Source organism: Ambystoma mexicanum, chromosome 12 (genome assembly GCF_040938575.1).
Source record: "Ambystoma mexicanum isolate Mex_15411 chromosome 12, UKY_AmexF1_1, whole genome shotgun sequence".
Taxonomy (NCBI): Eukaryota; Metazoa; Chordata; class Amphibia; order Caudata; family Ambystomatidae; genus Ambystoma; species Ambystoma mexicanum.
The window spans coordinates 671,863,044-671,875,616 of record NC_090936.1 but is presented as its reverse complement, the minus strand read 5'-3'; the positions used below and the strand labels follow the sequence as shown (position 1 = coordinate 671,875,616).

At 43.2% G+C, this 12,573-nt stretch overlaps 1 protein-coding gene across 1 annotated transcript in view; it reads left to right on the top strand.

Moving 5' to 3' along the window:
* The window catches only part of LRRK2 (leucine rich repeat kinase 2), a 2,398,611-nt gene that overhangs the window by 636,235 nt on the left and 1,749,803 nt on the right, over positions 1-12,573 (top strand). The window contains exon 14 of the mRNA XM_069629211.1: positions 11,992-12,125. Coding sequence (XP_069485312.1) covers positions 11,992-12,125 — 134 coding nt within the window. The remainder of the gene's footprint in view (positions 1-11,991; positions 12,126-12,573) is intronic.

Genomic DNA, 12,573 nt, shown 5'->3' with positions numbered 1-12,573 from the left:
TTTGTTTACATAATTCTTTCCATAATTCCCTTTTTATTTATATAGGTTTCCCCATTAAAGGTGTGCAGGTGATTATGCCATGGCCGCTCGTCTACAGATTTAGGTGTTTGTGCATCCGACAGGAACTTCACAAATGTTGTTGGGTTGTAGAGGGGTCTATACTCTTGCTCTGACATGCACTGTATCCTTTGTGTCATTTCCAAGTTCAAATGTAACCCGCCACTTAGAATTTTACTATTCGATTTTTCCCACTAGTCACAGTTATGGCCGGCAAATACAGACCTTCTGTATTCGTAATAGCTATTTCAAGGGACCTCATCAGCATATGATGATCACTCCATCCCGTCTTTTTGATGTTAAATTCTTTACACTGATCAAACCAATTTTTGGTTAAAAATAAATAGTCAATGGTGGAACACTGCCTGCCCCTCGTACAAGTGGCTACCGGATGAACATCCCACTTGATATTGCAGTTGGCCATGAAAAAATTCCATTCTTTTAAGAACGAAAATTTGGCATTCAGCGTACGATCCTTCCAAAGATCTTTATTTATCTGTGATCTAATACACTGGAGATTAAAGTGGCCTGTTAGGATTATACTTCCTGCCCCATTGTGGATCCTTAGCCGGGTCAAAACATGTGCCAAATGCTTCAAAAAAGGCAGGTAGGGTTGAGATAGCAGGGTCCCAATAGATATAAATCACCAAAAGTACCATAGCAACTTTAGTGTCCCTGAATTTGTTTTTTTATTGCTAGGATTCCCAGGATATCATCGCTAACTGTTTCCAAGCCTGAAAAGAAAGTTCCACAAAGCAATTAGCCAGCCCCCCCAGCTGTTCTCCCTTTTCCTTGGTGCAAAGCTAACTGTTCTTTTATTATAAACCAATCTAACTTAAATGTTTGCTTTAGCCAGGGTTCCTGTAAGGCTATTATGAAATATTTGCCAAAAATTTCCTCTCTGCTATCCCTGTTTTTAAATGAACTGGAGCCCCTCGTGTTACAGCCTAACCATTGTACTCGCGTGAGACTAAAGTGATGCCTCTGCCAGTCCCAATTTATGGAAAACCTGGGAGATAATCTCGGGTACCAACGAGAAAGGATTTTGGGGCTTTGCCAGAGGTTGAGGAGACTTTTGCATGACCTTAATCTTTTTAAATAGGTGTCTTTTTTAGAGATGATAAACCTCGTTTTGGCGCTGTACCTTCCTGGGCGACACTTCAGGGACCCGATGGCCCGCCCTACTCACAACTCCCTACTCACAGAAAGGTTCTGCTGATACCTTTACACCTTGGGTCCTTTGTACCAGGGCTGCTGCTAATATTGCTTTAGCTCCTAGTCTAGATTTGAGTTCCATCTCTGTAATGTTATTGTTTGTGTGGTCATGAAATTTAACGTATTCTATATTTTGCGAGGAGAAATGAAATGGCTCATCAACCTGAAGAAAGATGGACAATAGTCTGATCCTGTTTAGAGACTTTGTTTTATTGCCTCCCTCATTTGTGAACCGCTCTGTTATGTTTCCGGAGCAGCTTGATTGATCCATGCGTTTGTACATTCCTCATCCCTGGGGTCTTCTCCCTCATGCAAATCCGCGAATGTGTGGGAGGTAGTACACTGCTCATCTCTTTCCGCAAAGGAATCTTGGAGCTATCCATATTGCAGGGTCACTGTTTGTACTCTGATGGTGGTTTTGGAGCAACTCTTCCTCGACCTCAGGGTGCCATCCCCAGATCTTTTACCCTTTCCCCCGATTGTCCATGCTTCTGTCTTATTTATAAGTGTGCATCCATTGTCTGTTTGACAATTGCATTCTGATGCATTTGCCATCATCAAGGACCTACTAGATTTAGTGGAAATACTTGGGATGGTAATAGATCGTACACACTGGATGGTGGCTGATTTCTTTTTTCTAGGGGTGTTCTGTTTTTTTATTTATTTGTATCTGGGCTCTGCCCTGAGGCACTCCAATTTCCCCCCTCAGTGCTTCTTTTCTTTTTCGTCCTTGTTTTTCGCCATTGATCTTATTTGACTTGTGCATCTGCTCACTATTGACTCCTTTCATTAAATCTATATTGGGGAATTAACCTCTTCCTTGTCCTCTTGGAATTTGTAGGATTGGGCCAAGCGAATACATTCTTCCACGATTGACTCTGAAAGAGGCGTATCATTAAATTCAGATAAGACCCTCTCCTGGTTGTTCCTTTCCACCCTTGCCTCTGTGCATGGCCTCCTTTGGGCATCATTGAATGGGGATCCTATGGTAGCAGTCAGTCTATCGACTGAGTCTTGTGTCGTCGACCATTTCCTGTGCAGCTCCTCTATAACCTTCGACTGGTGCTTCATGTCTAATTTTAATTCAGATAGTGGAGTTAGCAGATAATCAGTAATGGCTGTTTTTAAATCTACAATGGAACATTCACACTCACTGACTTGCCTGGAAAGTTCCAACAACAGACCGGAGTGTGTTTAGACCTCCCCTCTTAGTAGTTCAAAGATATTAGTTAAAGAATTTAAAACAAAGTTTAGAGCTGGCAGGGTGGCCTCATTTGCCTCATTTCCCCCTCTGCGGCTTTCTGGAGGCCCTAACCGCACCAGGTTTCCCTCTGCTCCTATTGTTTGTTTGTTTTATTCGTATTTATATAGCGCACAACAGCCCGTGAGCATCGCGGCACTTGTTACATGAAAAAGCTTAGTTACATACAATATAAAATAGACATTTGTTACATCTTGAGCAATTGAGAGCAGAAGTGCAAATATATACAAAGATCACATTAAAATATATTACATGCAAGTTTATATTACAATTACATGTTAGGAGAACAGGAAATGGTAGAGGTGTTAGTTAAGGAGAGTGGTCTTAAGTTTGTTATCAGGAGCTGACCTACTGCCCAGAGCATCCCCAAGTGCCTGTATGGGTCTAAAAGCTAGACCCGATGCTGAGGGAATAAGTGTAGCTGTGGGGTGAGCTAGATTCCTCTAGCGAATCTCCGGAGAACTGCTATTACTGTCACCCGCGTGGCTAGTCAGATCAAGATTACCTGTGAGGTCATCTATTACATAAAGATCTGAATCCCCCACACTTCGGCATTTCCTTCTAGCGATAGTTCTTTTCATGGTGCTGGCTGTTAACGTGAATTCTAGACCCTTCATGAGAGGCCGTTTCAGAATCGAGGGGTTTGTTGGTGGTGCTGAACCTTTCTCTTGGGCATTCTCATTAGATCCCTCTGATGTCGAGGGTTGTGGCTGATTAGTTGGAAATTGCATTTGTGAATATAGAGCCGTTTTACCCCTAGGAGAGGGCCTTCTTTCACCAAGTTTCCCCATCACTACAGGGCCTTCAAGTTCAGGTGCGCCTAAATCATCATCATCCAGTAGCCCACTCCTAAAATAGTACATATGCAACATTCTCACGGAGTGGGTGTGAGTAAAACAAAAATATTACTCGCACACAATTTTGCCGCACTATAGTACTGATGATGGGACAAGAACAAAATTAAAATAAGAACGGCTCAAGCCCACAGTCAACGCCTCGCAAAAAAAACATTGGAATACAAGCAACTTGACTTAGAGAGCAGTGTTTGAGTGGAGGGAATTAATATGACTGGGCGTCCTAAAGTCTAAGCAATCGTCTCAAAGGCACTATCGGCCCGCAGTCACTGATGCAAAGAGAGACCAATCGATGTAGAGAATTAGATGCTCAAAGGCGTGCAATGCCCGCAGTCAACCCTCACAGACACAAAGGCACTTAATCTAGAGGCATCAATACTAGAAAAGTAGAGAATTTGTCTGCTTACGGCTCACAATATGCATTCAGAGGAGCAAGTTGATGTAAAAAAAGAAAAGAGTGGCTCAAGGATGAATAATGCCCGCAGTCACCACCCACAGAAAGCTGCAAACTGCTCTGAAGCACTTAGTCCAAAAGAATCGCAACACTTGAAGGGCACAGTTTTATCTGCCTCTGGCTCCAAAAGTGTTTCCAAACGGCTCAAAGGCACTTGGCCCACAGTCACCGATTTGGGATAGAGTCAAACAGTTTGAAATGTCCAGTACCTCGAATGCACTAAATGCCAAGTTATTACCCAAATTGACCTTTTACAATCAACCTTTTTTCACAATTGACCTTTATTTTAGTTATTTTATATATGTATTTGGTTAGTTTTGGAATAGAAATGTTTTTGGATTGGGTGGGGGGTTATGGGGGGTTCCCCCCCCCTACATGTCCTAATTGACCTTCTAAATTTGTCAAGACGCTTGCCCCTGGCCCTCACTGGCAAGTCAGCCTTCCAGTTAGGGCCAGGTCAAAGGCCTTAAAACCTCATGACTGACTCTCTTGGAGTCAGTCCTGGTGCCTTTGGCGCCAGGCTCATAACCATCATGAAGACCAACATCATTAGAATGGGACTATTTACTTGGGACTATTTAACTTGGGGGGGGGGGGGGGGGGGTTCAGCCAACATGGAAGCACACACATAGCTCATTTACAAGGAACTGAGCTATGCGGTCTAGTCTTTGGGTGTGGCAGGCCTGGGACTACTTTACCTGGACTACTTTGGGTGTGGCAGGCCTGGGACTATTTTTACCTGGACTACTTTACCTGAGACTATTTAAACCGCACCCAAACAGCAGAACATGCTTTGCGTTATTCTGCTATGGGCTGCGGAACGCTCACCGTGTCCAGTTCTTTGATGCCAGCTTACCTATAACCAAGGACTTGCAGAGAGAAAGAACACTACAAAACTTACCTGGAACAGTATCCTGTCTGCAATCCATCGCCAACTTCATTTCCACTCACCTGAAGGTACGAACTCCATCATCCGGCACCGCAGGCATCCTGGAATACCATAACCTGGAAAGAGGAGAAAGAAAGACAGCATTAGTAAGCGTTTACTCACGTTTCATCCCGAATGAAGAAAGCCACACAATTCTTACCTGAGTAGTCATCTCCTGGTCAGTATCATTGCTGGAACATTACGGCGCTCGGCGAGGAACATCGCAACCTGCAAGAAGAGAAAAGGCACAGGTTAGCAATATAAAAGGCAAAACAGCGCAGCACATCGCACATTACTCACCGGACAGCATCGCGCACACTGCGCTTTCGCCTACCAGCCCATGCTCATCTTCAAACTGCATGACAACACCAAAATACCTTTCCATATCTAAAAGGAAAGAAGCAAGACATTATTATTCGAACTAAGGAACATAAGAACTGCATATAAAGACTGTAAAGCAGCAAACCTACGGAGTCGCAGCAGGCCTGGATTCCCACAGGGGGGCTTGCACCAGTGAAGTAACTTGGCCGCTGCTCGCCCCCCACATCTGTGCGCCCCTGCCACGAGGAGCAGGACAGAGAATCCACCTTTTACAATATTAAGGTGAGGAGAGGGCCCAAGGGGGAGGAAGGAGTAGAGGCCAAGGGAGGTGGGAAAACATAAAGACAATCTGGCATTGAATCCAGCTCTCCTATATTGCAGACCCATCTTTAACCAGAGGCCTTACCAAGGAACCGGGAGAGGGTTCGAGAGTGCAAATCATCCAACCAGGGCTGGGTGGCATCCCCGTGGATACCAGGTGAGCGTAACAAAATTAGGTCAATTCTCACGAGGTCAATTCTCCCAAGGTCAATTGTGAAAAGGTCAATTCGTATACAACCAATGCCAACAGTCACCACTTGAGAAAAGCAAATATTTACAGCCTTTGCTGCCGGTAAATCCAGATCAATTTTTATACACACGAGACTTTGCTGCAGACTGGGGAGTTATTGCTTGAGACTAGCTATATAGTCCAGAAATACAGTCACTGACGGTGAACAGTTCCACCGGAAACAAGTATGTAAGGAAGGAATGATGTAATGTAATATGCAAAATCTAGTTGCAATGTTCTGAGCAGAACAGCTGAAATGTAACTCAAAGCTCAAATTCAGTCCTAGACGACCTGAGAAGTGTATAATAGGTTCACGGAGGGAGTAAACAGCGGAAATGTTTGAGATCGTATTCACTGGAGCGGTCACACACACTTCTCACGTGCTCTGTGTTCCATTAGCTTCTTCTGGTGGATTAATTCCTAGACTTGCTGTTGGTCTGGCTTAGCGAGCGTGGCCTGTTGGGCCGCCTTTTTCCCACTTCCCAGGGAGTCAGGTGTCGGCAACTCGACACAGTCTGGGCCACCACTCTCACGCGGCCTGCCCAGACTGGCCGACTGCCTCTCTGTGCCTCTCTGTGCCGCTCTGCGGTGTAGGTGTTGGTGGGGTTTTGTTGTGATAGCTCAGCCTTCGTCAGTAAGGTTAGTGGAAAGACTGGAAATTCACTCCAGTGCTGCCTCTCTGTGCCTCTCCATACCTGTATGCTACCAAGTTGAACAAAACAACTTAATCCGCTGATCGTAATAATAAATCATGGCACTTAAACTCTGAATAGTAATTGCTTAAACCTGTGATGCTGTGTAGTAGTAAAACAGATAGATAACAAATTGAATGAAGAATTGAATATGGTCAGAAATGGAGTACAAATCAAAGGGATACCCATTAATACGAGCCTACCTTCTCTGTCAGATATGGCTTCTTTTTTGGTCAATTAAGATGCCCCACCCAAGGAGCTGTCAAATAGGCGTCCCCGTTTACCTTTGAACTGTTGACAGCGCTATGCTTCTATGTTGTAAAGATATGGTCTCTCCTTTGGCATACTAAAGGGAATGGTCTCAAGTTGCCCAGCAAGCTTTTGAATAGATGTGACTATATACCCCCATCCACTTCTTGGCTGTAGGGAGGGCAGAATCATATGGTCCTAATGATTGCCAAGGAAAGGTTGGCAGTGCTGGGAATCCTAACTAACCATTGAGATGGAAATGGCATCTGCTCCTGCTGTTGACATTAGGAGGACAGGACATTCTGATGATCATTGTTAAGAGTTAGGAGAATAGAAGAATTATCACTCCGAATCTGATGAACTATTAGGATAGTCCTCCCAAAGCCAGCAAATACTCACTCATATCTTAAAGCCTCATTGACTGAAAGTCAAGAATTTCGGGGAAGGTGGCAGCCATCTGCAACACAAACGCTTGCAGGCTTTCTGTTAAACTATGTGGCGTCCCAGTTATCCAAGCAAACTCTACGTTCAACTTATAGAGGAGCTGCTCATTGACATGGTTGACTTCCGGAAGTGCATTAGAACATGAAAGCCATCATCATCACCTTTGTCCATCACAATGCCTGTTAAACATCAGTCTGAAAAGACGGACAACACAAGACCACCAGCCACTTGCTTTCTGTCTCTCCCTGCAGGGCAAAGCAGTGAAACTTTTTCCCAACAGATCCATTCATGAACCTAATAAATATTGAAGCAATTTGACTGTACTGTAAATGGGCTTGATCAAAACAATATCACATACATTAAGCGAGCCATCAGTTTAATTTATTATTTTATTGTTTTTGAACAAATTCATCATCCAAGTCATTAGACTTTGATCACTCATACAAATCACTACCATGAAAAACTGACTGGAAAATGTACAAAAATGTTATTCATTGAAAGCAACATAGAACCAAATATATTTAGATGTACATAAGAACAGTATCCATAATCATCGGGCATGCACATAAAAGTAAATTGTTCTTTTACTTTTGCTGTCTAAGTAATGCCATACCATGAATCAAAAGCCCCCTATTCCTGTCCTAATCTAAAGAATAGAGAGGTTGTAGGAGGCCAAAGTTCAAATTGTTAAAGGCCAATACACATCCCAGGTCTACGTCCTAATCAGCATCTCAGTGGCAACGTACAAACAACTAGTGGGTTTCCAAGAGGTGCGAGATGCTAATATAGAAGTTTCCGCAGGCTGGAAATATACTGCCTCATTCAGGACCCCAGGGATATGGAGCACTGTGGATGTGAAAAAGATGAAAACACTATTTCTGACAATCAAATGAATTAACCCTTATAGACCTCAGTGCAGCAGCTGATTCCTTTCTCGGATCTGGACCAGCTCGTTGCGGTGGCAGTCTTGTCCCCCTCTCCTCTCATCCTCACACCCCTAACTATCATAAATATAAAATCGCGAACTTCACTGCCTAAAGTATGTCATAAAAAATGTGACACAACATCCGCTCACCAAATATGGTGAAACAGCCAGAACGAGGTGGGCGAGTACCTCCTTTCTCTTGAATGCATGTAAGCGAGGGATAGAAAAAGCAGATCTGTGGGAGGACCTGGGACAACACAAACGTTTTGGATCAGAAACTCATCCCAACGAAAACCCACATGATATGGTAAAGTGTTGCAGCAAAACCCAGAACCCCGGCACCAACTGAAATTATGTCACTAATTTCAGACCAAGGATGCAACTCTCCATTCCCAATGAGTGACATCAAAAGACCAGTGAATGCGTATTCCTAGCCTGTGCCTATGGAGCTGATATATAGCACCCCAATGAGATCATAGTGGCTTTTACCTGCATAATGTGGAGAAATACTCTGCTTAAACAGTGCGCTCGGTGGATGATCCCGAGGTCTACCATATATAATAATATGCACTAACTATGGGCACCTGCCCTCTGCAAGCCTGCTTGCCACTTACATATCCAGATCAGTGTTCACTGGAAACTCTATGCCAAGTCCGCAGACTTCACCTTCAAAGAATCCCCAAACAATGGCCACCAGATGAAATACTACAATGGAATCCTTAAGTGTTTCTTTGCCAAATGTTGCAGGCTACTCCTGCAACCAGTATGCAATTGATTTTAGCATTAAAATATAAACCTATGGTGTTCTTGGTACTTTCTAGTACCTCCAACTCAGCCTCAGTATGCAGCATTCCTTGTCTGCCTGACTTTCTCAATGTTCTTAAGGAATTTGCACTTACTTTTTCTTAACTTGCACCATTTCTCAACAGATGCACTTTCTCATTCTCTCTTCCATGCATCTTTCAGACCTTTTATTCTATGTCCTGAGTTACAATTGCACACATTGGACTACAGTTTCTCTCCGGTGGACTTCCTTTGCTCCACTCTTCTCATGTCGGTTTTGGGAACATGCCCCCAGGCTCTCATGGTTGCTGTCTCTCACACCTCGGTCAACTGGCTCACATGTCACTGCTTCCTCAAATAGATTAGCTTTGCTCCAGCGGTTCTTATTTCTCACTTGCATTCTGGTCTTTTCTGCCTTCAGCGTTCCTCTGGTCGCTTCCCAACCAGCATGGGGTCCTTGCCTCATACTCCGCAGTAATTGCTTGCTCTGTGTCGGACCTCCAGCAGGCCCTGTGGTCTCAGCAACATTCTCCAGATCTTCCATGGTGCCTTGACAGTGCAGTTTGGTCTCCCTGTCCTTACCTGGTACAACGCTACACTGTGCACAGCTTTTCTGCCAAAGCAAGATTGTGCTCTCTTGTGGGCTTGTTCCACTGTATGGCGTGTGACTGATCACATTTAGGCACAACCGGCTTTCCCAAGGGCATTTTGAGATGACGCTTCATCACTATTATGTTTAAAGTGGGCACATAAGTGAATCTACTGGCTGAAGCAGGAAACGTCTTCCCCTAAAGTGTTGATGCTTTTGGATCTTGCTGGACCAAAGGACTGATGCATGATACTTATCAGAAATATTCATGTAAATAAATTCCATACAGAGTTCCTCCATTCAATCCTCTGTGTCTAAGCTATGCTTGTAGGTTTCAAGTGCTGGGAGATGGAGAGTTAGGGTGTAGGCAAAGATGTTCCCTTGTCGTTATCCTGCTTGTTTGAAAATATCTTGAAGAATAATTTATATTTAAGGAACTATGCTTAAAGTACATTCGCTATCATTTAAAATGTTTGTGAGATGAATCATCAGAACTCCGAATAGTTAAGTATGCAAGATTCTGGCTGTCCAAACTGGAGTTTTAGTTCTTGTTCGTCATTCTCTCTCTCACTTCGTGTAGTATTAAAAGCTTCAGAATGGGGGCTACAAAAAGAGTTCCCATCTGCAATGCCTTATTTTCTTCACCTAAATGCAGTAATGTGCATCTCAGATTACTCCTCTGTTTGCTCTGAGGTGAATTATCTACTGCATTTTGGTGATTACCAGAGGAGTATTTTTTTACTTAACTTTCTGATCAGTTGTACATTCCAAAATCATTTTCACAGACCATCATGCTGTACTCAACTAAGTTCAAGTGATGCAATGGTGATCGCATATGTTCCATGGTTCTGTAACTTCAGGCAATATTCACACCTACTCAGCTTGGATCCTCTTGTCGGGTGGCCAGAGAAAGGCCATATCGTATGGGTCTTGACACAGGGGGGAGGGGATGACCTGGGTGGAGGGTCCTTGGGGATTGGGGAGCAGATGCCTGCAGGCAAGACATGGTATCCCCCCTTTCCCTTGTCCAAATCCATCCCACTCTCCCCCAACCTTCATAGGTTATCACTCTTCCCCGCTGATATACACTCCAACTGTATGCCATTTGGGCTCCTTTAAGACTGAGACGAGGAGGAGACGATTAGGAGTAATGCATACTTCTAGTCATTTTCACCACTATAGTACTGAGACAAGGAAGATGCCTGTAAAGTATCAGGCATGTCTTGTTAATTGCTGTAATGAGGATCAGGCAAATTATTCACACCTGAAACCTATCTGGATGCTGCAGGTGTTTAAAAGCAGGCCCAAGCATCAGTTCAGGCAGAACCTGCCTGGAGAGAAGGTGACAGATATGCAGCAAGGAGCAGGCTGGAGCAGGACTGGCAGGACTTATCTTTCTTCTCTCACACTTATTCATTGGTTTTGTCCCTGGAATTTCTGTCCACTTTGTTTTGTTCCTTGATGTGAAAGCATACTTTATATGCTGGTTTTCTCTTGTTTTAAATTCTCATTGATGACAAATTCCTATTGAAATAATGGATTTCCAAAATTATTACGTGCCATTTCGGGCATCATGTCTACATAGTTTTTCTTCTTTACACAGTGTTCAGTGTCAGTTTGGAACTTTACCCATCGTGATATTTGCAGATACCCATACTTGCCTAAATTATTCACTAATTGGTCAGTATCATTAATCTCAGTGGTGGATTTATGTGTATGTTGATTCATGATGCCTTCACAGTACCTACATCTTCTGTAGTGGTGTAGTGGGTTGGTCACAAGACTGCTGAGGACACACGTTTAGTGGATGTTCAGGAAATGTGCAGGGAAGGGTCATCATGGAGTTGATGGGTGAATTTCTGGAGTACCAAATCCTCACAAATCATGCATCTGGCAATGGCAAGACAGCACACTTGGTGGGTATCCTACCATGTTCACTGTTATAAACAATCAGCAACACTGGCCCTTAATTCTTCCTCTTCCAGCGTTCATCCGATGGGTCTCGGCCGATTGTTTCCAGTTGTTCAATAATAAACATGGTATCGATGTCGACTTCAGCTCATAGGCACTCTTATAAAAAAAAAACAGAAATAACACCAGATGAACAGAGAAGAGGAGTTACTCAAAACAGTTCTTCTCTAGGCACCAAGAAAAGGAAAATCATTCTTGAGAAATACTAAGCAATACCTCAAGGGGATAGTGATGGCTCTAGGCGATAATGGAGAAGAAGAATTGCAATAAAGAGAAGTATTCCTATCACCTTTTCTGATGTTGATGCTTAACAGTTAAAGTTCCCTTTGGTAAGCTAACTTGTATGTATGCTGGTCGGGAACACAGCAGCTCGAACCTTTGCAGGTCCGGTTTAGTATTTCCACGTTCGGAGGTCATGATCTTCTTTGGCCCTAATCCCCTTCTCCTTCAGAAACTCCTCAAAAACCTCTATTTCAATCCATGTTCAGTGTCTGTGGCCTATTGTGCTCAACATATTTGATACAATCACACATCCATCAAGTCATCTTTGACCGCGTCTAAGCTAGTGCACTCTTTAGTGCTGCGACTCTGCATGTTTTCACAAATTAATATTAACATTTTATGATATGGGATCCAATCACACTGTGTGTGTGTGCACGCTAACCTATATTTACATATGTTTTGTGTTTGGTCTGTAGATCAAGATATAAAGCAACAGACCGATGACTTGGACTCGCCAGATAATGATTGTTTGCATCTAACACTGAAAGTTATTAAAAACCAGTGCTTGTTGGAAGGCATACATACATTAGCCCTCCAAGCACTCAATAAGGTATGTAAATATTTGTGCACTTTTTTTAAAATAACGATTTTTAAGTGTCATAATGGTTCTAAAACGCACTGGGTACCCATTTGTCAACGGATATATTAGGGGTTTTCATTTGCTGCTTAAACTCTGCAGATCTATTTTACAGAAAAATCCAGTATGTTTTCAGAATGAACAATACATATATGCAAATAATCACTATTGAAATGTAACTATGCAAACTTATTTTATATTTCCTAATAATTTGTTTAGTGGAAACCTGGCAATGTTTTACCATTTGGTTAATCGGCGAGCTGAGGTACTTCTACAATCTTTGGTGCTGTTGTCCACGTACTGTTTCTAGGCTCTAGGAATGCAAGCAAACCCCTGCTGTGCAAGTTCCTTTGCACCATCCAACTTGGATCAGAATTTCTTCCTGCTCTTGTCAAAGAAACTTGCACCTCTTCTAAAACCA